Source organism: Culex quinquefasciatus, chromosome 1, assembly GCF_015732765.1.
Source record: "Culex quinquefasciatus strain JHB chromosome 1, VPISU_Cqui_1.0_pri_paternal, whole genome shotgun sequence".
In the NCBI taxonomy this organism is placed as follows: Eukaryota; Metazoa; Arthropoda; class Insecta; order Diptera; family Culicidae; genus Culex; species Culex quinquefasciatus.
Window position 1 is genome coordinate 115,897,446 of NC_051861.1, and position 23,174 is coordinate 115,920,619.

Consider the following 23,174-nt stretch of genomic DNA (forward strand, 5'->3'; position numbering starts at 1 on the left):
AATGCCATAATGAACGAATACATTTGAAAAAAAAATATCAGGCTATTAACAATTTAAGTAACAATAAAAATTTTACAATAAACTTCATTTTCAATAATATATGATAACAAAACTTAAACACTCATGATTTTGATTTATAAACTTAGCCAAGTAGCATTTACAATATAACTAAAATTAAAAAAAAACACATTTAAAGGTAATAATTCTAAATTTTAATTTTAATTTGTATTCGAAATTTAAATTTTTATCTGAAATTTCATTTTTTACCAAAATACGCAAACACATCATAAATAGTCATTAATTTTTATACATAAAGAAATTTCGAAGTCAAAATATCGAAATAACTTTTTTGAAGGAAAATAAGAAGTTTAAAGAAATTCAAGAATTTCAAGCAATTTAACAAATTCAAAAACATTAGGAATTCAACAAACTTAAAAATTTAATAAATACACACATTAAATTTTTTTTTTTTTAATTCTTTTTTGGTTTTACATTTTTAAAGTTTAAGAAATTTTAAAAATTTTAGAAATTTTAGGAATTTTGTTTTTAAATTTAATGTTTTGAGACATTTTAGAAATTTTAAAAACATTAGAAATAAAATCATAAAATCAAAAAAAATTAAATGAATTCTAAACAATCAAGAATTTTTTTTTTTAAGAATTTCAAGAAATTTAAAAACTTCAAGAAATTTAACACATTTTAGAAGTTTGAGAAATTATAGAAATTTAAAAAAAAATAGTTTGAGGAATTTCACAAATTTTGAAAGTTTTAGAAAATTTAGAAATTTAAGAAAATAAAAAAAATTAAATTTTAAAAGTATTAGAAATTAAAGAAATCAAAAAAAAATTAAAGCAATTCTAGAATTTCAAATTTCTTAAGAATTTCAAAAAATTTAAAAAAATCAAGAAGTTTTTAGAAATTGAGAAATTTTATTTTTTTCTAAATGGAAATTTCTAAAATTTCAGTAATTCAAAAATTTCAAGAAATTTTGAAATTTAAAAAAAAATTGAAATTATAAAAATGTTAAAAAATTTAAATTTGTTAAGGTCTTAAAAATTTCAGAAATTTTAGGATTTTTTTTTAAATTTATTTTTTTAGACATTTTAGAAATTTTTAAAATATTAGAAATGAAATTAAAATGAAATCATAAAATCAAAAAAAAATGAATTCTAAAAAATCAAGAATTTCTTTTTTTAAGAATATCAAGAAATTTGAAAAAAAGAATTAAAAATTTTAAAAGTTTGAGAAATTATAGAAATATTTTTTTTAAGTTTCAGGAATTTCAGGAATTTTGAAAGTTTTAGAAAGTTTAGAAATTTAAGAAAATTAAAAAAAATTAAAATATTAGAAGATAAAAAAATATTGAAGCAATTCTAAAATGTCTATTTTTTTTAGAAATTCAAAAAATTTTAGAACAATTTTTAGAAATGGAGATTTTAAAAGTTACAGTATTTCAAAAATTTCAATAAATTAAAAAAAAATAGAAGCTTTAGATTTTTTTTAAATTTTAGAAATATTAGAAACTGAAGAAATTTATGAAGCAAAAAAATAAATTAAAAAAATGCTAGAATTTTAAGAATTTCAAAATTTTCAAGAATTTTAAAAAATTCAAGAAATTTAAATGTTAACAAATTTTTGATTTTGAGAAATTTGAGAATTTAAAAAAAATTCAGAGGTTCCAGTAAATCAAAAATTTCAATAAATTTTAGAAATATAATAAATAAAAAGTCATTTTTTTATTTAAAAAAATGTAGGAATTATTCAAAATTCAAGAAATTTAAAAAAAATAATTCAATCAAAAAGTCGCAGAGTGAAAAACAAGATAAATTAAAAAAATAAAAAGAGATATAGGGGAAGGTGGGGCAAGACGACCATATGGGGCAAGAGGAACAATCACTCGTACGGCCGTAATTTTTACAATTTTGATTATTTCCAGTATGAGGAATTGTTGCTAGCAATGCAATTAGCTGATTCTACTACCACATAACCGCCAAAACGACGTAAACGCCACGGGGCATGAGATTTAATGAAGTTTTTTTCAAAACCTTTGTTTTCTTATAATATTTGGAAAGTACAAAATAAGGCTTAGGGTTCGATTTAAGGCTCATTTTATCAAAATGCTATTTTTCCTAGATCAGTAGTGTCCCTACCAATGACTTGCACCTATTATAAAGTATGATTTAACTTTTGGCTATTTTTGTTGAGAGCTTTTAAAAAACCTTGTCCAGGTGGGGCAAGTGTACCATATGGATTTTTATTATGAAAAAAATACGAATTGCTGCAACATCATATTTTATTGGGAAATAAATACATAAAAGTACTTAAAAACTGATAAACAATTGATAAAAAAAAATCCGTACAAAATATAGTGATATTATGAAAATTTCCTTTTTTTCATCTAAGTAATAATTTATTTTTGTATAAACGATCAATTTTTTAGTAAAATATTATTAATTAATCTAAAAATTAAAGAAACGTTTCAAATACATTCTAATCTGATGTACCTAAGTGATAACAGTTCAATTGTTAGCAAATTAACATGTTATTTCATGCATTGTTCCTCTTGCCCCAACGGGTTGTTCGTCTTGCCCCACTAGTTGAGAAGAACGTACGGAAAATCATTTTTTTTAAATCAATTTTTTACATTAAAAAACAGGATTTTTTAAAAACTTCTATCAAAGTCTTAGTCAAGACCTGGAATAAGATGATTTTAAAAAAATCCGACAGATTTTTAACGTTTTTGATGGGTTATAACCAGACATGCATCGGCACTATGAGCTCTTTTTAACGGCACTCAGCTTGTTCTAGATGGAAGAGGAGTTAGAGCGGATGCATGTCTGGTTATAACGAGCATTTCCTTAGCTTGTTACACTTGCCCCACTTTCCCCTACAAATAAAATATAAAGACCAAAACTATTAAAAAAAATATTATTATCTAACTTATGAAAAAATACAAGAAATTCTAAATTTACAAGAAATAAGGTATTAAAAAAAGATAAAAAAAAAATAAAAAATGCAAAAAAGTTGACAAAAATAAAATTTTCCACTATTACTCGAAAGTTTTCATTAAATGAACATTTCAGAAATGCATTTTTCAGCAAATTCAGCTAGGTTCAGTAAAGAGTTTTTGTTACGTAAGGTTGGATTTACAAGAATAATCACAATCTACAAGAAAATTACTAAAACATCAACAAATTCGATCTATGTAAAATGTTCCTGCCACGTTAAAATTAATATTGCACTTTTGTTTTCTGAAGAAATTAATGAAAAAAAGCAATACAAAAAAAACAATGTTGTGGATCAAGTCCACCCCTAACTTGACAGTTCTAGGAACACGCTAAAAAGAAGGCAACTCAATTAAGAGTTCAACGCACTTTTGCTTCATATGCTTCAGCATGCGTGACGATCAACCGGACCCTAAGATGACAGTTTTCGTGAGTTGCGCGTATTCACCGACAGATGGCAAGTGGGCCTCGTCGGAGTCCGTCCATCAAATACGCAACTCAAAATTTGCATAGGAAACTTTTTTTTCGTAACGGCTTTTGTGGCACGCTCACTTCAACTGTTCTAGACTAATATTTGAACGTGGCGTATCTCTAAACAAGTTTTTCAAGAAAATTATTCCAGAATGCTTATTTTGTCATGTTAAACCAAAACAAAGCAAAAACTATATTTATTTAAACTATTCGCCATTTTCAAAAGTTTGGCTAGATAATATCGAAGGCCGCCATCTTAGGCCCACTGGGCCCACAAAACGGGGTACGCTCAGTTTGTATGGGAGCTGTCAACATGCTCCCGGGCTGGTGACGATTAAATCGTCGCAAATCTAACTGTCAAAAAAGTGTAACACGACCAAATAATTCTAGTCATTCTTTGAGTACAACCCAAATTTGCTGCAAGGGCTCATTTAACACTCTTTTTTGTCTGTCTTTGTCGGCCTTTTTTTTGTTTCGCTTCTGCTCGCGTACAAATATGCAAATCTTCCAAATGTATGCACATCTTCATTTTTTTGTTTGTATTCAACTTCTTCTTCTTTACATTGTTCACGCTTTAGTGCGCGACTGCGACTGGAGAATGTGCAGCGTGCGCGCGCTCGAGAGTGAGAGTGACTCAGACCTTAAGGCGTGTGCGTTGGATGTGGCGTCCGGTTCAGGGTCGCCCATATGTAGGTTTGACAAAGAATTCCTCGCGCGATCGTTCTATAAACGGGTGACTTTGTTTTTTTTTATTGCAAATTGAGGTGATGAATGGATTTCATGTGACGTTCTTCCGGAGACGTTGTGGATCATGTTGATTTGGAGGTTGGGGAAAAGCGTGACAAATGTATAGATTTTTGAAAGTTGAAAGCAATCAGCTCATACGGAACTGATTTAAAGTGTTTATCAATTTCTTTCTGTCAACGGTTGAAAATTTTACTCAATTAAGGTCTACTTACCTTGAACGTGGACCATCTGTGGCTGGCACCTGTAAAGAAAAAAAAAACAGAAAAGTCATCATTAGTACCACAGAGTAGCAATAAGAAAAAAAAGCCCCGAACAAGCATTCGAAATTCGAGCTCCGCAGGTTCACACACCGAAAAGCAGCAGAGAGAAACTGTATCTCATGATACACAATTAGCAGCAAAAGCACAATTTGTAGCTACACAACGCTTAGCTAAAAGCTTAGGCAGCTGCCCACCATCAGTCAGTCAGCCTATTATTTTCGCTCAACTCTCTGCGTGCATCATCAACCGAACCGAAACCACGACGAAACAAAAAAAAATCGCGCTGATCGAACACGAAAACCCGTGAACAAACAATCAACCAAAACACTTCGCAGGTGAAATCAACGATCCGCCCCTTAGGCAGGCGCGCGATCTCACCGGTTCACATTCCGCAACGATTTGGAAGAAGAAAAAAAATGGTTTAATAAAAAATAAAAATAAAGTTTTGAAGATCGTGTCCACCCCTGCTGTTGACAGTTCTGCGCGTCGCGCGCAGGGTTGGAACGTGATCCACAAAATCATTTTTATGTTGAAATTTTTTTTATTCTTCAATTTCTTGAATTTTTGAAATCTTAGAATATGAACTTCTTAAAATTTCTTGAAATTCTTGGTTTTTTTTTTCATATTTGATGATTATTTTATTAATTCCTATAATTTTTCAAATTTAATGTTTTTCTTGATATTGGTAGAATTTTTCAAAATTCGGAAATTTCTCAAAATTCTAGAATTTCTAAAAATTCTAGAATTCCCGGAACTTACTTATTTTTTTTTAATTTCATGAAATTGCCACTTACTTAAATTATTCAACTTCTTTTGTTTATTTTAGATGTTTAATTTAAAAATAAATGAGAATTTTTAGAATTGTTTGGAATATAAAAATTCAAGTAATCTAAGCAAATAGAAAAATAAGAATTATAAAAATCAAAATTTTAATTTTTGAATTCTTGGTATATGATAAATTTCTTAAAATTCTTGAAATTCTAGTTTTTTTTTTGTATTTGAAGATCATTTTTTTTATTTCTATTATTTTTAAAATTTCTCAAAATTGTGGAATTTCTCAAAATTGGAACTTTTTTTATTATTTTTTTTTCATTTTCCTGAAATTGCTAAATGACTTAAATTCATTCAACTTGTTCTTTTTAAGTTTGATTTTGGATTTAATTTAGATTTTATTTATTTTGAATAAATAGGAATTTCAAGAATTGTATGAAATTTAAAAATTCATGTAATCTGAGCAATTAAAAAAATAAGAATTAAATAAAATCAAAATTTGAATTTTTAAAATCTTAGAATATAAATATGAAATTCTTGACTTTTTGTATTTGAAGATCATTTTTCCTTTTTTTTCAATAATTTTTAAAATTTAATGTTTTTCTTGATTTTTTTAATTGCTAGAATTTTGCAAAATTCTGGAATTTCTCAAAATTCTGGATTTTTTCAAATTTCTACAATTCCTGGAACTTATTTATTTTTTTAATTTTCATGAAATTTGCTAAATGAATTAAATTTATACAACTTCTTATTTTAAATTTAGTTTTTTAATTTCATAATAAATAAGAATCTCAAGAATTGTTTGAAATTTAAAAATTCAGGTAATCTGAGCAATGAAAATATATTTTTTTAAATTCAATGTTTGAATTTTTGTAATCATAGAATTACATATTTTTATTTTCTATTTTAGAAATTCTTGTTTTTTTGTATTTAAGGATTTTTTTTTCTATTCCTAATTTTTGAAATTTTATGTTTCTCTTGAAATTTTTAATTGCTAGAATTTCTCAAAATTCTGGAATTACTCAAAATTTTAGAATTCCTGAAGAATTTCAGGAATGGTATAAAATTTAACAATTCAAGTAATCTGAGCAATTAAAAAAAAATAGAATAAAAAAAATTAAAATTTGACTTTTTGAAATCTTAGAATATGATAAATTACCTAAAATTCTCGAAATTCTTGTTTTTTGTATTCGAAGATCATTTTTTAATTTCTAATTTTCTATTTTTTTATTTTTATTTTCATGAAATTTCTAAATTACCTAAACTTATTTAACTTCCTATTTTAATCTAGTTTTTTTTTTCTTGAATGACTGAAATATAAAAAATACTTAAGATTCTTATTTTTTCAAATTCTTAAATTTCTTCAATTCCGAATTTCAAAAAAAATAAATATGATGAAATTCTAGATTTTTTTAAAATTTCTTAAATTTTATGTCATTTTTGAATTTCTTAAATTAACTTAAATTCCCATAATTTCTTGATTGTTTTGAAATTCTCAAAAATCTTGAATTTTGGGATATTTTGATATTTTTTAGTTCGAATTTCATGAATTTTTGAAGTGCTTTTTGTTGCTGTTGTTTTTTTTAATTCATTGATTTTTTTTGATTTTCCAGAAATTTATAATTTCTAGATTTTTTTGAAGATTTTTATCCTGAAGATTTGAATTTTTGAATATCATAATATTCTTAAAATTCCTAATGTTTTTGATTTCTTAAATTTCCAGAGTACCTTAAATTTGTTAAATTTAAATTTCTGGAATATTTTTAAACGCTTAATTTTTTTAAATTTCGTAATTTTTATTTTATTTTCTAGAACTCAAAATTTTTTTTGTAGATCTTCAATTTTTAATTTCTTGAATTAAATGAATTTTTGGGTATTAAAATTATTTTATTTCCTAGAATTAAATTAAATTCTAGATTTTTTAATTCCTTGATTTTTTCTTTAATTTTCAAATTTTTTCAAATTTTTATGATTCTTGTTTTTTTGAATATTTAGAATTTCATGAATTATGAAAGTGTTTTTTTGCTGTTGTTTTTTTTAATTCTTTGAAATTTTTGATTTTCCAGAAATTTATAATTTCTAGATTTTTTTTTGAAGATTTAAAATTTAGACTTTTGTTATCCTTTTTTTATTTCTTAGATTATTTGAATTTTTGAATTTAATAAAATTCTTGATATTCTTAATGTTTTTGATTTCTTGAGTTTCTTAAATTTCCAGAGTATCTTAAATTTGTTAATTTACTTGATTTTTTGGATTTTTTTAGTGACTTGATTTTTTTGAATTTCATGAAATACTTAAATTTCCTAAATTTTTAAACTTCTCAATTTTTTCGATTTTTTTAGATTTTTAGAATTTCTGGAATTAGTTATTTTTTTATTAATTACCTAATTTTTTTTTCAGCCAAAATGATAATTTTTATGCTGAAAAACGACCTTTTGGCAGTTCTACCGACCTCTCAGAGTTAGGTCATAATCCACACACGCAAAACAATCATTTTGATTGGTGTTACGCCCGCCAATCAAAGATGGCGCTCATTTGTTTAATTGCGATCGGATTGCGAAACAGTAGCCTACTACGCCACTGCCCAAATTACCTCCACAACGCAGATGACGCTTCCTCTTCCTCTTCTTTGACGTTTGTTGTTGTTCATCTTCTCCACCTTGCTGCGGCGCATGCAAAACAACCCCGTTGCTAACGGTAACGGAAGAAGCAAGTGGAGATTTTTGCTCCGATTTTTTTTGTTTGCGAAAACCGCACACGTGCATCCGCCATATTTAATCAAACTGTCAAATTGACCACAAATCGTTGGCGTGGCGCGGCGCCGTCGCCGCCCAATGAGCCGTGCAAAATGGCTGATTAGTGGTCAATTAAGTGTGGTTTTTGAGGTTAGGCGCCGGGGAAATTTTCACTTTCGCAACCCACGGCGCGGAAGAATTTTTCCTCGAACGTTGCATGCCCGCACGGTACACTTGGCTGATTTCGACACAAAGTTGTGCAAGAAATACTATCACTTTCGTTACCGTTTCCATACACCGAACATAACCTACATAATGCTTGCACGCTAATAAATTGCGAACAACATTCCAATCATAATTAACTCATCGCCCGCTTTCCTTTCCACAGATGGCCCTGCCCACCAGCCTGGACAAGGAAGCGATCCGGGAAGCGTACGAGGACATCCGGTCCAACCTGACGGACAACGAGTGGGCGGTGTTCAAATTCGACGGCCTCAAGATCGTGTGCGCGGCCAAGGGCACCGGTTTCGACGAGTTTTGCGCCGAGTTTGCGGACAACGAGCGCGCCTTCGGCTACATCCGGATACAGATGGGCGACGAGATGTCCAAGCGCAGCAAGTTCCTGTTCCTGACCTGGATCGGGCCCGAGGTGGGCGTGATGCAGCGCGCCAAGATGAGCACCGACAAGTCAATCATCAAGGATGTGATCAATGTGAGTTTTGAGCTTTTTTTATAGGGTTTTCTTATAGAGTTTGGATTACGTTGTGGATCACGTTCCAGCCCTAAGCTAAACTTCACCATCATTTTAAATCACTCAGTTTTCGTCAAATACATTGAAATTTTTTTAAATATTTCTTGAATTTAGATTTTCAAGATATTTATCATATTCCTGATAAAAAAAATCCAGAAATTCAAAAACAAAATTAAGAAAAATCAAGAAATTTCAGAAATTCCAATAAATTAGGAATCACAGCAACGAAGGAAGTTGTTGTCTTCTTATTCCAAAATGGTCAAACTTACGGACCCAATTCTGCAATAACGGGAATGTAAAATCAATCAAACTTTGTTGTAAATTATTTTGTGGACAGTACTTTAGGGGATGAATAAAAAAAATATTTCGATAGTACCCGTAATTTTGAAGTTACTAAAATGTCTGTAACAAAAATCTGGGTGCAAAAGCTCTGGTTGATGTGCACCGTTAAAACTCTTATTTTTTTAATTCTTAATTTTCTTAAATTTCATATTCTTAGTAATTCCTTAATTTTTTTCAAATATGATAAATTTCTATAATTTTTGAAATTCTCAGTTTTCGTCAAAACCGAATCTACTCAGAAATGGGTAAATGAGGCATCTGTCAGATTTGAGGGAAATTCACTCAGAATTCAACAAAAAAAATTGTAAAATTCAGCAAGAATGTTATAATTTAAATTGTATTCATTTTACTAATTTTATTTATTTTATTCATTTTGATTTATTTCGATTCATTTTGATTTATTTTGATTCATTTCTAGAGTTTTTTGGTTAGGTCCTATAAACATATGAAAGACAATAGTTTATTAGTCCTTTAAAAAAAAAACTCTGGATTTTGATTCATTTTGATTAATTTTGATTCATTTTGATTAGTTTGATTCATTTTGATTCATTTTGATTAATTTTGATTAATTTTGATTAATTTTGATTAATTTTGATTCATTTTGATTGATTTTGATTCATTTTGATTCATTTTGATTCATTTTGATCCATTTTGATTCATTTTGATTCATTTTATTCATTTGATTATTTATTTTAATTTTATTCATATTAAAATTTAAAAATATTAATAGAAATTTAGAAATCCAAGAAATCAAAAAAATTAAACACATTTTTTAAAAATCGAAAAAACAAAAGTCTAACAAGTAACAAAAATATTGAAAAAAAAAAACACACACACAGAATACTAAGAATTCTGATTATCTGAAAATTGAAGAAATATTAGAATTAAAAATTTAAGAAATTTAAAAAAATCAGCAATTTAATTTTATAAAAAAAAAATCAGGATGTTAAAAAAAGAATAGCATATCAAGATATTTAAAAAATTTAAGAAAATTCAAAATTTAAGAAATTTAATAATTCAGGAAATTTTACGAAATAAAAAAATAAGTTCTTGAATTAGAAAAAAAGTTATTTGAAAATGTATTAAAAAAATCTAGTAATTTAAGACATTTTAACTTAAGAAACTCAAACCACTAAAAAATATATAAGAATTTCATGAATTTGTAAAATTCAAAAATTCAAGTTGTCTGAGCAGTAAAAAAAAGAATTGTAAAAATTCCAAAAAATTTAAAATTTCAAGAAATTAAAAAAAACGAAATTAGTTACTTTTGAGAAAATTACACAATTAAAAATTATTCGCAATTCGCAATTCGCAATTCGCAATTTTCAGTGTAAGAACGGGCCTTGACCGATCTTATGCACCAGGTTCCCGACGAACTCGCACTGCCCTTACACCTACATCTCACCCTTGCTCTGAGTCAGTACGAGCAACACGCTAGAACACGCTTTGAGTGTTCGTGCCAGGCATGCACACCTTCTTTTCCGGTTACGCATTTTAACTCGGCCGGGGGTGGTACATTACGTAGGGTTTGATGTAAGTATAAGCGCCTAACCATTTATAGTGTGCCTATCAATTTTCAGTAAAGCAAAAACTGTTTTATTTTTAGTTTGAATTCAAAAATTAGTTGTTATTTACTGTGTATTGTTTTCTCCTGAAATCTTCCCTATTGTTGAGTCGTGTTTATCTGTTGCTATTTCTTTTGTCGCGGTGTTTTGTTACAATTTTTGGTCCTAAGCATGTTATAAAAGTTTACCAAAAATACAATAGTAATATTTGTGTTAATCCTTTAACCATTCCATAAATTGAGTAAGGGCTCAAACCTCACTTGTTTGAAAAAGGGTGAAGATTGAAAACAATAGACAGTAAAAGAGAATTTATTTTATAAAAATCAAGTATCAATAGTAAGAGAATGATGAGCGTATTTTGAAGAATAAAAATGAGAAGCTAGATGTATTAGATGTAAAATTAGACAATAGTTAATAAATAGAGATGCAAAACAAGCTTAGATTATAGTAATGATAATTTATAGGACAGATAAAGAATTATTCAAATAAATAAATTCGCAATAAAATCAAAAAAAGATTAGGCAAATGAACAATAGACTTGATATTACTAGTACATTTAGGAAAAGTATATTTTTAATGAAAAACACAAAGTTTTTACAGCAGTATCAATTGATAGAAAAGAGTGGAAAAGCTTTGAGAGATAAGAGAATCAAAAGTTAGTAACATTAAAATCAAATGTTGGATATTAAATAGAAGAATCAGTGAAGAATTGGGAATCAGAAGAGCAAAACAAAAATAGGAGATAGGTGGTAGCTGAGAATGAAGAGAAGAGAAACCCCGTTGTGCGATGTTTCAGGTACATCCACAGCAGTTGACTCAACATACTGCGAATCAAAACAATACCGTCTACAATCACAAATTACTTCCCTTTCCCACATTGTCGCGCCCTTTTCTTTTAGCCGTCTCAACTCTGACCCGCGGTGGTCAAAGGTTTACGATCCGTTTCCACAGGCCACCAGCTAGGTCATCATGAAAACCAAGCCAACGTGGAGGTAAGAAAATAGGACACTCGCAAGGAACCAGAGCTATACTGTTCTGATCAAGATAGTTCGGATGATCTAACAGAACTACGGATGTAGTTAGTTACGCTCCTTCCAGGATGTTCCTTACGTGGACGTCAACCGAAGAGCACGCAACAAGGTCAGTGCCATTGCATGCTCTTAGGTATCAATCCTTGGCCTGCACAATTAAAAATTATTCAAATAAAATCTAAAAATTATAAAAATTTAAAGAAATTTGTTTCCCTGAAACATTTTACTAATTTAAGAAACTCAGGAAATTCAAAAAAGAGATAAAAAAAGAACTTAAAAAAAGAATATCAAGAATTTAAAAGACTTCAGCAAATTTATGATATTCTAGAAAATTAAAATAATATTTAAAAAACAGGAAATTCAGGAAATTAATAAAATTCAAAATATTCAAGAAATTCAAAAATTATGCAAAGTTTCAAAAAATTCAGGATATTCCAGGAATATAAAATTAAAATTAAAGAAATTAAAAAATTCGAAAAATGTATTGCATTCTATAAAATCAAAAAAAAATCAAGAAATCCAAAAAAAGAATATAAACACACGAATTTTAATAATTTCATCATATTTTAGTCAATTTTGATTTTCCTAATCAAAGAATTAACCCTCTACTGCCCAAATTTTTTTTTCGAAAATTTTTATTTTTCCCGTGTTCAGGAGGTCATTTTGAGCAACTTTTGTTCTACGAAAAACTTTACTTCTCTTGTTTTATGTTTTTCTTGTTTCATTTTTAGTATTTTAATTTGCATTTATCTTGTTTAGTTTATGTTTGTTTTTGGTAGTATTTGGCCTACTCTACCACCTAATATAAATACATTTCACCTATCTAATTTTTCACGTTTTTACAGTCACTTTTTCATTTTTTGCATGTTTTTCACATTTTCTGCTATAGAATCGCACCATCATCATTTAAATTGCAAAAAAATGCGTAGAGGCATAGTCTGGGACACTACAAAAATTACTGCATACTTCTTTTTACTGAAAATATAGGAAATGTTAGTAAAAAACACAACCAAAGTTGACCCCTAAAAAATGACATTTTTAAAATCATTGGCAAAGTCACATAAAACAAGTTAAACTTCCAACCCTGAAATTTTCTAAAATTTTAAGAGTTCTTCTTTCCAATGCTTTTTAAAGATCAAAAATCGGTTGAAAAATTGATTTTTGGCGATTTTTTAGATCGAAGCCCGTCTAAAGGCGGGGTTGGGTTGTAGAGGGTTAAGAAATTAAAAAAAAAAACAATAAATTTAGAAAGTTTTGAAAAATCTAAATTTCTAAAAAATTAATAAATAATTTAAAAAAGAGGTAAAAAAAATAAATTCATTTAGCATTTTTATGAAATTAAAAAAAAAATAAATAAGTTTAAATAAATCCGAGAATCTTGAGAAATTAAAAAAAAAATAAACACGAAGAAATTTCAAAAATTTGAAAAATAAAGCCAAAATAAAAAAAACACTAAATTTAAAAAAAAAACTCGAGAATTAAAAACAAAGTGTTTGAAGAAATTTATAATATTTTAAAAAAGTCAAAAAAATATTTATAAAGATAAAAATATCAAGAATTTTAGGAAATTCAGGACATTTATCATATTCTAGAAAATAAAAACATCATTAAATAAACAAGGAAATACTGGAAATAAATAAAATTCAAAACATTCAAGAAAACCAAAAAATCCAGATTTAAAAAAAAAATTAAAAAGAAGTGAAATAAATTAAAAAATCAAAATTAAACAAAAACAATGCAAAAATAATACAGGTAATTCCGGAAATAAAAAATCAAAATATTCAAGAAATCTAAAAACAAAAGATTTTTAAAAATTTCAATAAATTTAAAAAAATATGAAAATTAAGAATTTTACAAATTTATCATATTTAAAAAAAATAAGGAAATACTAAGAATATGAATTTTAAGAAAATTAAGAATTGAAAAAATAAGAGTTTTAAGAAATTTATCATATTTTATTCAATCAAGTAAATCGAAAAATAAGAAATAAAAAAAAATCAAAAAGTCCAAAAACTCAAAATTTCAAGAAATTCAAAAAACATTAATACTTAAAAAAAAATTTAAAAATTAAACTTCAAAAACTGGAGCGATACATAAAAATAAGAATTAGTTATTAGTATTGTATGAATTTTATCAAATTCTTAGAAATTGAAAATTCGAGAAATTTAAAAATAAAGCAAAACCAGGAATCTGAACGAAATTAAGAAATTTATAAAAAAAAATACATTGAAAAACATTTAAATATTTCTTGAATTTAGATATTCAAGATATTTATCATATTCCTGATAAAAAAAAATCCAGAAATTCAAAAACAAAATTAAGAAAAATCAAGAAATTTCAGAAATTCCAATAAATTAGGAAATTCAAAAAAATCCAGAATTTTAATAAATTTTAGAACTTAAGGAATTAAAAAAAATCACTTTCTTAAAACTCTTATTTTTTTAATACTTAATTTTCTTAAATTTCATATTCTTAGTAATTCCTTATTTTTTTTCAAATGTGATAAACTTCTATAATTGAGCAGTTCTCTACGAAATCGGTCTTTTTTCTTCAATTTTAATTTTTGTATTTTTTAATCCGGCTGAAACTTTATTGGTGCCTTCGGTATGCCCAAAGAAGCCATTTTGCATCATTAGTTTGTCCATATAATTTTCCATACAAATTTGGCAGCTGTCCATACAAAAATGATGTATGAAAATTCAAAAATCTGTATCTTTTGAAGGAATTTTTTGACCGATTTGGTGTCTTCGGCAAAGTTGTAGGTATGGATATGGACTACACTGAAAAAAAATGATACACGGTAAAAAAAATTTGGTGATTTTTTTATTTAACTTTTTATCACTAAAACTTGATTTGCAAAAAAACACTATTTTTAATTTTTTTTATTTTTTGATATGTTTTAGAGGACATAAAAAGCCAACTTTTCAGAAATTTCCAAGTTGTGCAAAAAATCACTGACTGAGTTATGAATTTTTTAATCAATACTAATTTTTTCAAAAAATTGAAAATTTGGTCGCAAAAATTTTTCAACTTCATTTTTCGATGTAAAATTGAATTTGCAATCAAAAAGTACTTTAGTGAAATTTTGATAAAGTGTACCGTTTTCAAGTTATAGCCATTTTTATGTAATTTTTTTCAAAATAGTCGCAGTTTTTCATTTTTTTAAATTAGTGCACATGTTTGCTCACTTTTGAAAAAAATATTTTTGAAAAGTTGAGAAAATTCTCTATATTTTGCTTCCTCGGACTTTGTTAATACGACCTTTAGTTGCTGAGATATTGCAATGCAAAGGTTTAAAAATAGGAAAATTGATGTTTTCTAAGTCTCACACAAACAGCCCACCATTTTTCAATGTCGATATCTCAGCAACTAATGGTCCGATTTTTAATGTTAAAATATGAAACATTTGTGAAATTTTCCGATCTTTTCGAAAACAATATTTTCAAAATTTTCAAATCAAGACTAACATTTCAAAAAGGCCAAACATTCAATATTTGCGACCAAAATTTCGATTTTTTGAAAAAAATAGTATTGATTTAAAAATTCATAACTCGGTCAATGATTTTTTGCACAACCTGGAAATTTCTGAAAAGTTGGCTTTTTATGTCCTCTAAAACATATCAAAAAATAAAAAAAATTAAAAATAGTGTTTTTTTGCAAATCAAGTTTTAGTGATAAAAAGTTAAATAAAAAAATCACCAAATTTTTTTTTACCGTGTACCATTTTTTTCCAGTGTAGTCCGTATCCATACCTACAACTTTGCCGAAGACACCAAATCGATCAAAAAAATCCTTCAAAAGATACAGATTTTTGCATTTTCATACATCATTTTTGTATGAACAGCTGCCAAATTTGTATGGAAAATTATATGGACAAACTAATGATGCAAAATGGCTTCTTTGGGCATACCGAAGGCACCAAAAAAGTTCCAGCCGGATTAAAAAATACAAAAAAAATCGAATGACCGAAATCCTAGAGAACTGCTCAATTTTTAAAATTCTTAATTTTCATATTTTTTTTAAATTTATTTAAATTTTAAAAAAAAATTTGTCTTTAGATTTCTTGAATATTTTGATTTTTTTATTTCCGGAATTACCTGTATTATTGCTTGCATTGTATTTGTTTAACTTTGATTTTTTTAAATTTATTTCACTTCTTTTTGTTTTTTTTTTTTAATCTTGAATTTGAATTGATGTAATACAAAAAGTTCAAGAAATTCTGAAAAGTTAAGAAATTCAAAGAATTATAAAAAAAACCTCACAAATTCAATAAAATTTTAAAAAGTGTGTTACTATATTTCTAATCAAACATTTCCCTCCTCTCTCTCTCCCTCTCCCCCTTCCAGAACTTTGCCGTCGAGCTGCAGGTGGAAACGAGTGCCGACCTCAACCTAGAGATGTTCAAGGAGCACCTGAACAAGGCCGGCGGCGCAAACTACGGCACGGGTGTGCGCGAGCTGTAGGTTGACGACGACAACCTGTCAATTCATCCCAACAAAACCAGCACTCACACACTCCCACACCACATACTTCCACCAGGATTAAAAAAAAACAATGTCGCTAATTAATAGGATATACGATTAGAAGAGGATCATCATCCAAGCAGGCAGGCACGCGTCGTAGGTTTTTTTCTGTTCAGGAAGAAGGAGAAGAACAAAACAAGCATGATCAAGGTTGCCCATTTTCATGTACTAAGTAAGGGGCACCCCCACATTACTGTGTTTACTAACAAAAAACAAACAAAAACTATTTATAACAAGTTTCGCTTTCTTCTAATTTCCCTTCTCAAAAGCCCAAAAGTATTTATTCGAAATTGTGATTTTGAACGACAACACTTGGCACGTGAAATTCGGAATCAAACATTTGGACGACGATTTTTTTAGGTTATAACAACACAAGGACAAGCATGATCAAAATATGGACGTATCTATCTCAATGATTAAACTGTAGTAGGAACACACACAATCACACAATTAATTAATGAATATGCAACGTGGAACGCAAACATTGAAAGGAAACGAAACTGCAATATTATCATATTAATTGGATTAGTTGTTAAGTGCGCGTATGCAAAATAAAGAAGAAGAAGAAATTAAAAAACTTCCCCTTAATTAATATGAAATGAAAGGCAAACAAAAATGTTAACGTTTAATATGCAAGTGACGAGAAAACACCAGAGTCGTAAAGATGACGAAGCAGAACAAAAAAATCACCGAAACTGAAATCAGATTTCCTTTTTGAGCAATTTTTTATCAATTGTATAAAACCGTAAACACGAAACCTGTGTAGTAGAGCAAGACGAAGCAGAAGAAGTAACTAGTGAAAGGCGTCGCAATTTTGACGGCATAATAAATATACCCGAAAAAAAAACTTTTCAAAAAGTGTGGTTGTTTTGATTTTGGGTCGAAAAACTATCCGAAGATCATTTAAAAAGTACGATTTTACCTATTAAATGGGTAGAACTTCCTTTAGAGTGTAGTCCGTAAAAACCGGACCAACTGTCAGATTTGAGGGATGAATTTCACTCACTCCCCATTTACTCATTTCTGAGTTGGTTAGGTTTTGACGAAAACTGAGTAACATTGCAATAGAAAAAGGATACTTTTGATTTTGAGTGTATAAACGAGCTGTCAAACGTAAAACTTTCTGTCAAAAATCAATTTTTTACCAAGGTATGTAGATTAGATAAGGTAAAGTGAGTTTTACAGCTGTCAAAATATAGTTTTATATCGATTTTTTCTTAAAGTGAAAATTTGACCATTTTCCGAAGCAAATTTCACTGGATTATTATATGTAGGTTTGTTTAGCATGTCAAACTGAACTAAAAAAAGCGCATTTAAAACAACATTATTTTTTGTCAGAAATATAAATTCAACTAAACGGTTCGGTTCAGTTTGGCATGCTAAACAACCCTACAGAAAAATCCGGTGAAATTTGCACTGTAAATGGTAAAATTTTCACTTTTATGAAAATATTACGAACTAACTGGTTTTCGCCATGTGATGTGATGATTGTCTAAAAGTGTTGATGCTCCACTTTTTTAAGAGGATAAGGGAAAATCTCCACGGTATCCACAAAGAAGTTAAGCTTGGAGTTGAACGGGTTTTGGAAAGCTGTAACGTCTAGGATACGCTCTAAGCAAGTGTTGCGACCATTGTATGGTGACCTTATATATTTTTATTTCTTTATTTTTTTGATGTTTTAAACTTGATATTTGGGCCAAATTTTATAAGGCAAAGCGTGATTTTTTTTTGTTTTTTTATCTTTCTAACAAAATTATTGCAACAAAATTGAAACAATTTTTTTTTTGGAAAAAAAAACAATAAAAGCAGATGACTAATCGTATTCGAGTCACTCAAATTCGCAATTCGCAATTCGCAATTTTCAGTGTAAGAACGGGCCTTGACCGATCTTATGCACCAGGTTCCCGACGAACTCGCACTGCCCTTACACCTACATCTCACCCTTGCTCTGAGTCAGTACGAGCAGCACGCTAGAACACGCTTTGAGTGTTCGTGCCAGGCATGCACACCTTCTTTTCCGGTTACGCATTTTAACTCGGCCGGGGGTGGTACAATACGTAGGGTTTGATGTAAGTATAAGCGCCTAACCATTCAAAGTGTGCCTATCAACTTTCATTAAAGCAAAAACTGTTTTATTTTTAGTTTGAATTCAAAAACTAGTTGTTATTTTACTGTGTATTGTTTTCTACTGAAATCTTTCCTAGTGTTGAGTCGTGTTTATATGTTGCTATTTCTTTTGTCGCGGTGTTTTGTTACAATTTTTGGTCCTAAGCATGTTTAAAAAATTTACCAAAAATACAATAGTAATTTGTGTTAATCCTTTAACCATTCCATAAATTGAGTAAGGCTCAAACCTCACTTGTTTGAAAAAAGGATGAAGATTGATAACAATAGACAGTAACAGAGAATTTATTTTTAAAAATCAAGTATCAATTGTAAGAGAATGATTAGCGTGTTTTAAAGAATAAAAATGAGAAGCTAGATGTATTACATGTAAAATTAGACAATAGTTAATAAATAGAGATAAAAAACAAGCTTAGATTATAGTAATGATAATTTATAGGACAGATAAAGAATTATTCAAATAAATAAATTCGCAATAAAATCAAAAAAAGATTAGGCAAATGATAAAAGGCTTGATATGATGGATATTAGACAGAAGAATCAGTGAAGAATTGAGAACCAGTAGAGCAAAATAAAAATAGGAGATAGGTGGTTGCTGAGAATGAAGAGAAGAGAAGCCCCGTTGTGCGATGCTTCAGGTACATCCACAGCAGTTGACTCAACATACTGCGAATCAAAACAATACCGTCTACAATCACAAATTACTTCCCTTTCCCACATTGTTGCGCCCCTTTCTTTTAGCCGTCTCGACTCTGACCCGCGGTGGTCAAAGGTTTACGATCCGTTTCCACAGGCCACCAGCTAGGTCATCATGAAAACCAAGCCAACGTGGAGGTAAGAAAATAGGACACTCGCAAGGAACCAGAGCTATACTGTTCTGATCAAGATAGTTCGGATGATCTAACAGAACTACGGATGTAGTTAGTTACGCTCCTTCCAGGATGTTCCTTACGTGGACGTCAACCGAAGAGCACGCAACAAGATCAGTGCCATTGCATGCTCTTAGGTATCAATCCTTGGCCTGCTATTCGAGTCACTCAAATATGGACAAATAATCTTCAAAATTTCGCGACATAATTTTTGAATAGCCTTAAATTTCAATGCTAAAAAGGCATACGAATGAAATCAATTTCCGATGTTCTTGGAAAACGCTCAAATGTTTTTATTTGTAGAGATTTTTGTTTATAACCAATTATAATTAAATTTTAATTATTTTTATTTAATTTGGAGGATTTTGTAAGCATGAGGGTAATTTTGTAATCTGCTACAACAATTTTTTGTTTGTTTTTATAACTGTTATAAGTTTATTAATTGAGTGATTTTTTTGAATGTTACTGAGGTGGCAGATTTTGTAAATCTTGGTAATATCGATATTTTTTTTGTATCTGCTCATTTTCATATTGCCAATTTAGTTTTAGTTTGTCAATCCTGTATTTTTTGTAATTTTGTCAATTTTATCAATTTTGTCGATTTGGTTAAATTGGTCATTTGGTCAATTTTATCAAGTTTGTAAATTTTGTCAATTTTGCAAATTTTGTCAATTTTGTCAATTTGGTCAATTTTGTCAATTTTGTCAATTTGGTCAAATTTGTCAATTTTGTCAAATTTGGTCAATTTGGTCAATTTGGTCAATTTTGTCAATTTGGTCAAATTTTTTAATTTGCTTAATTTTTTAGGTTAAGTTTTAGGTAAATTAAAAAAAATATTATTTTTTAAGTTTGTAAATTTAGTCAATTTGATCAATTTTGTCAATTTTGTCAATTGGGTAAATTTTTTGAATTTAGTCAAATTTTTCAATTTGATCAAATTTTTCAATTTGATCAAATTTGTGAATCAGTCAAGTTTGTCAATTTTGTCAATTTTGTCAATTTTGTCAATTTGGTCAATTTTGTCAATTTTGTCAATTTGGTCAATTTTGTCAATTTCGTCAATTTTGTCAATTTGGTCAATTTGGCCAATTTTGTCAATTTCGTCAATTTTGTTTATTTGGTCAATTTGGTCAATTTTGTCAATTTGGCCAAATTTGTCAATTTTGTCAAATTTGTTAATTTGGTCAATTTGGTCAATTTTGTCATTTTGTCAATTTTGCCAATTTTGCCAATTTTGTCAATTTGATCATATTCGTCAATTTGGTCAATTTTGTCAAGTTTGTCAATTTTGTAAATTTTGAAAATTTTGTCAATTTTGTCAATTTAGTAAAAATAAATTTTGCATTTTTTTTTTAATTTTATAAATTGTGTTATTTTTTTCATTTTTGTGAATTTTGTCAATTTTGCCAATTTTGTCAATTTTGTCAATTTGATCAAATTTGTCAATTTGGTCAATTTTGTCAAGTTTGTATTTTTTTTTTTCAATTTTGTCAATTTTGTTAATTTTGTCAATTTTGTTTGTATTTGTTTTTTTTTTCAATTTGGTCAATTTTGTCATTTCTGTAAATTTGGTCAAGTTTGAAATTTTATTCAATTTGGTCAATTTTGTCATTTTTGTAAATTTGGTCAAATTTGTCTTTTTGTCATTTTTATCAAGCTTGTATTTTTTTTTTTCAATTTTGTCAATTTTGTTAATTTTGTCAACTTTGTCACTTTTGTCAATTTGGTCAATTTTGTCAATTTTGTTAATTTTGTCAATTTTGTAAACTTTGAAAAAATTATAAATTCTGCATTTTTTTTTTAATTTTATAAATTGTGTTATTTTTTTTCAATTTTGTGAATTTTGTTAATTTTGTGATTATTTTCAATTTTGTTAATTTTGTTATTTTCGTTAATTTTCTTAAATATTGTGTTTGAGTTAAATTTGGTTTACTTTGATATTTTTAATGATTTTATTAGAATTCACGCCAATTTGGCATATTTTTTAAATTAATTTTATTTTAAAGATGTTGTTGATTTCGCATATTTTGTAATCTTTGTTTAAATTATAAATATTTTAATTTTTTTATTATTTTGATTTTTTTGTCAATTTGAAAAGTTTGGTCATTTTGTTAATCCTCAATTTTTTATTTTTTTTTATTTGTTAAATTTTGTATTTTTTGCTTATTGAACAAAAGTTGTTCATTTCGTATAAATTTTACATTTGGAATGTTAGCATCGATTGAGTATTTTATTTTTAAATTTTGGTATTTTTTTAGTTTTCCCACAGGTAGTTTATGGACGAGCCCTACAGATCAATGCATTTCTTTCGTCCCATTTCAAGAAAAAATGCTAGAAAAACCAACGTTTAAATAGAAATAGAATACTTATTCAAACAATGTGGAAAAATCAGACCAAACAACTTACAAAAACTCCTCCTCCTCCGTTCAACCCTCCACGATGACCTGATCGCGGGCAATCTGAAAGGCCGCAATCAGCGCCGCCATCTGGGGCTTCTCCACACACCCGGCGGCCAGCCGTTCCTCGATGGCGGCCATCTTGATCAGCAGCAGCGACATCACCCGCGGCGGCAACTCCATCCGGTGTACGTACAGGTGGATCTCCGTGAGGATGTCCTCCAGGGCGAGCCCTTTGTTTGTTTTGAGCTCCTGGATGTCTGTGGAGGATCGGAAGTTGTGTTGTGAATTGTGAGATTTGTTTCAAGTGCTTCAACGAACTCACTCTCAAAGATCTCCTTGAAGCTCTCGGTGTTGAGCAGCCACTTGACGATGTTGGCGATGTCGCTCTTGAGCGGGTGCCCGACGCACGTGTACACGTTGTCCTCGGTCACGTCCTTGTACGCCATCCAGGTGCTCTGCAGCACGTTCAGCACCTTGCGCATGTCGCCGCCGGCCAGCGTCATCAGCGCCTTCTTGCCGTCCTCGGACACCTTGATGGCCTCCGCCTCCACCACGTGCTCCAGCCGGGGCAGAATCTGCTCGGCGTTCAGAGGCGCAAAGCGGAACCGCGTGCAACGCGACTGCAGCGCCGGAATGATCTTGCTCAGGTAGTTACAGATGATGCAGAACCGCACGTTGTCCGTGTACTTTTCGATGATCCGCCGGAGCGCGTTCTGGGCGTCGTTCGTCATGGCGTCCGCCTCGTCCAGGATGATCAGCTTGTAGCCCCCGCTGAAGATCGTCCGCGTCGAGGCAAAGTTCAGAATTTGGCCGCGGACAATGTTGATGCCTCGGTCGTCCGACGCGTTCAACTCCAGCACCATCTGGTTGAAGGTTTGCGGTTTGTACAGCTGCCGGGCGCAGGCCAGAATCGTGCTGGTTTTGCCCGTTCCGGGCGGGCCGTAGAACAGCAGGTGGGGCAGCTGGTTCTCGTTGATGAACTTGTTGACTAGAAATACCACAAAATTTTAATACCTTTATACAAGAACACGAATGTTTCGAAACTTACTCGTGGAGATAATTTCCTCGTGCGAGATGAGATCGTCGAGCGTGGCCGGGCGGTACTTCTCCACCCAGGGCAGGTTCGATTTGGCGTCCTTCAGCATGATTATTACCGTTAAAACTCGGAGCAAAACACAAAAATTAACTTGAGAAATTCTCACGCCACACTGTTTTGAGTTTTTGAGGGGGGGTTTTGAGTTTTAAACCGAACTGAACTGCGAATGTTTTTGCGCCAAACGAGTTTGACAGTTCGTCGCGAGACCGGCGGCCGGTTGTTGACGAACGCTTGGAATGAACTCAAAAGACTCAAAAAGAGGGTGAATCTACACGGTTATCACGATCATACCGATTTTTAAGGAACTGTTTCACACGGCCTTGGCTTACTGTTCTGATTGTGGTGGACTGTTTTTCGGTTTGGTACCACAGAGGAAACACTTTAACTTAAGGTTCGGTTTTATTTAACTTTTCCGTTTCACTGGTTAAATTATTCCTCTTGGTGCTGCTGCTGCTAAGCGCTGCTTCCTTTCCGTTCGCGAGTGG

General features: G+C 29.7%; 2 protein-coding genes across 2 annotated transcripts in view; one reads left to right on the forward strand and one right to left on the reverse strand.

Annotated features, from left to right (window-relative positions):
* LOC6053691 (coactosin-like protein) overlaps positions 1-17,059 on the forward strand; it is a 49,642-nt gene extending 32,583 nt beyond the window's left edge. The window contains exons 2-3 of the mRNA XM_038248639.1: positions 8,378-8,701; positions 16,025-17,059. Coding sequence (XP_038104567.1) covers positions 8,378-8,701; positions 16,025-16,141 — 441 coding nt within the window. The 3' untranslated portion in view covers positions 16,142-17,059. The remainder of the gene's footprint in view (positions 1-8,377; positions 8,702-16,024) is intronic.
* Positions 17,060-21,540: 4,481 nt separating this feature from the next.
* LOC119765336 (replication factor C subunit 5) lies at positions 21,541-22,881 on the reverse strand. Its single transcript, XM_038248997.1, has 3 exons — positions 22,642-22,881; positions 21,916-22,581; positions 21,541-21,850 (listed from the first exon to the last, which is right to left on the reverse strand). The coding sequence occupies exons 1-3, from the start codon at positions 22,736-22,738 to the stop codon at positions 21,621-21,623; spliced, it is 993 nt and encodes a 330-aa protein (XP_038104925.1). The 5' UTR covers positions 22,739-22,881; the 3' UTR covers positions 21,541-21,620.
* Positions 22,882-23,174: the final 293 nt, after the last annotated feature.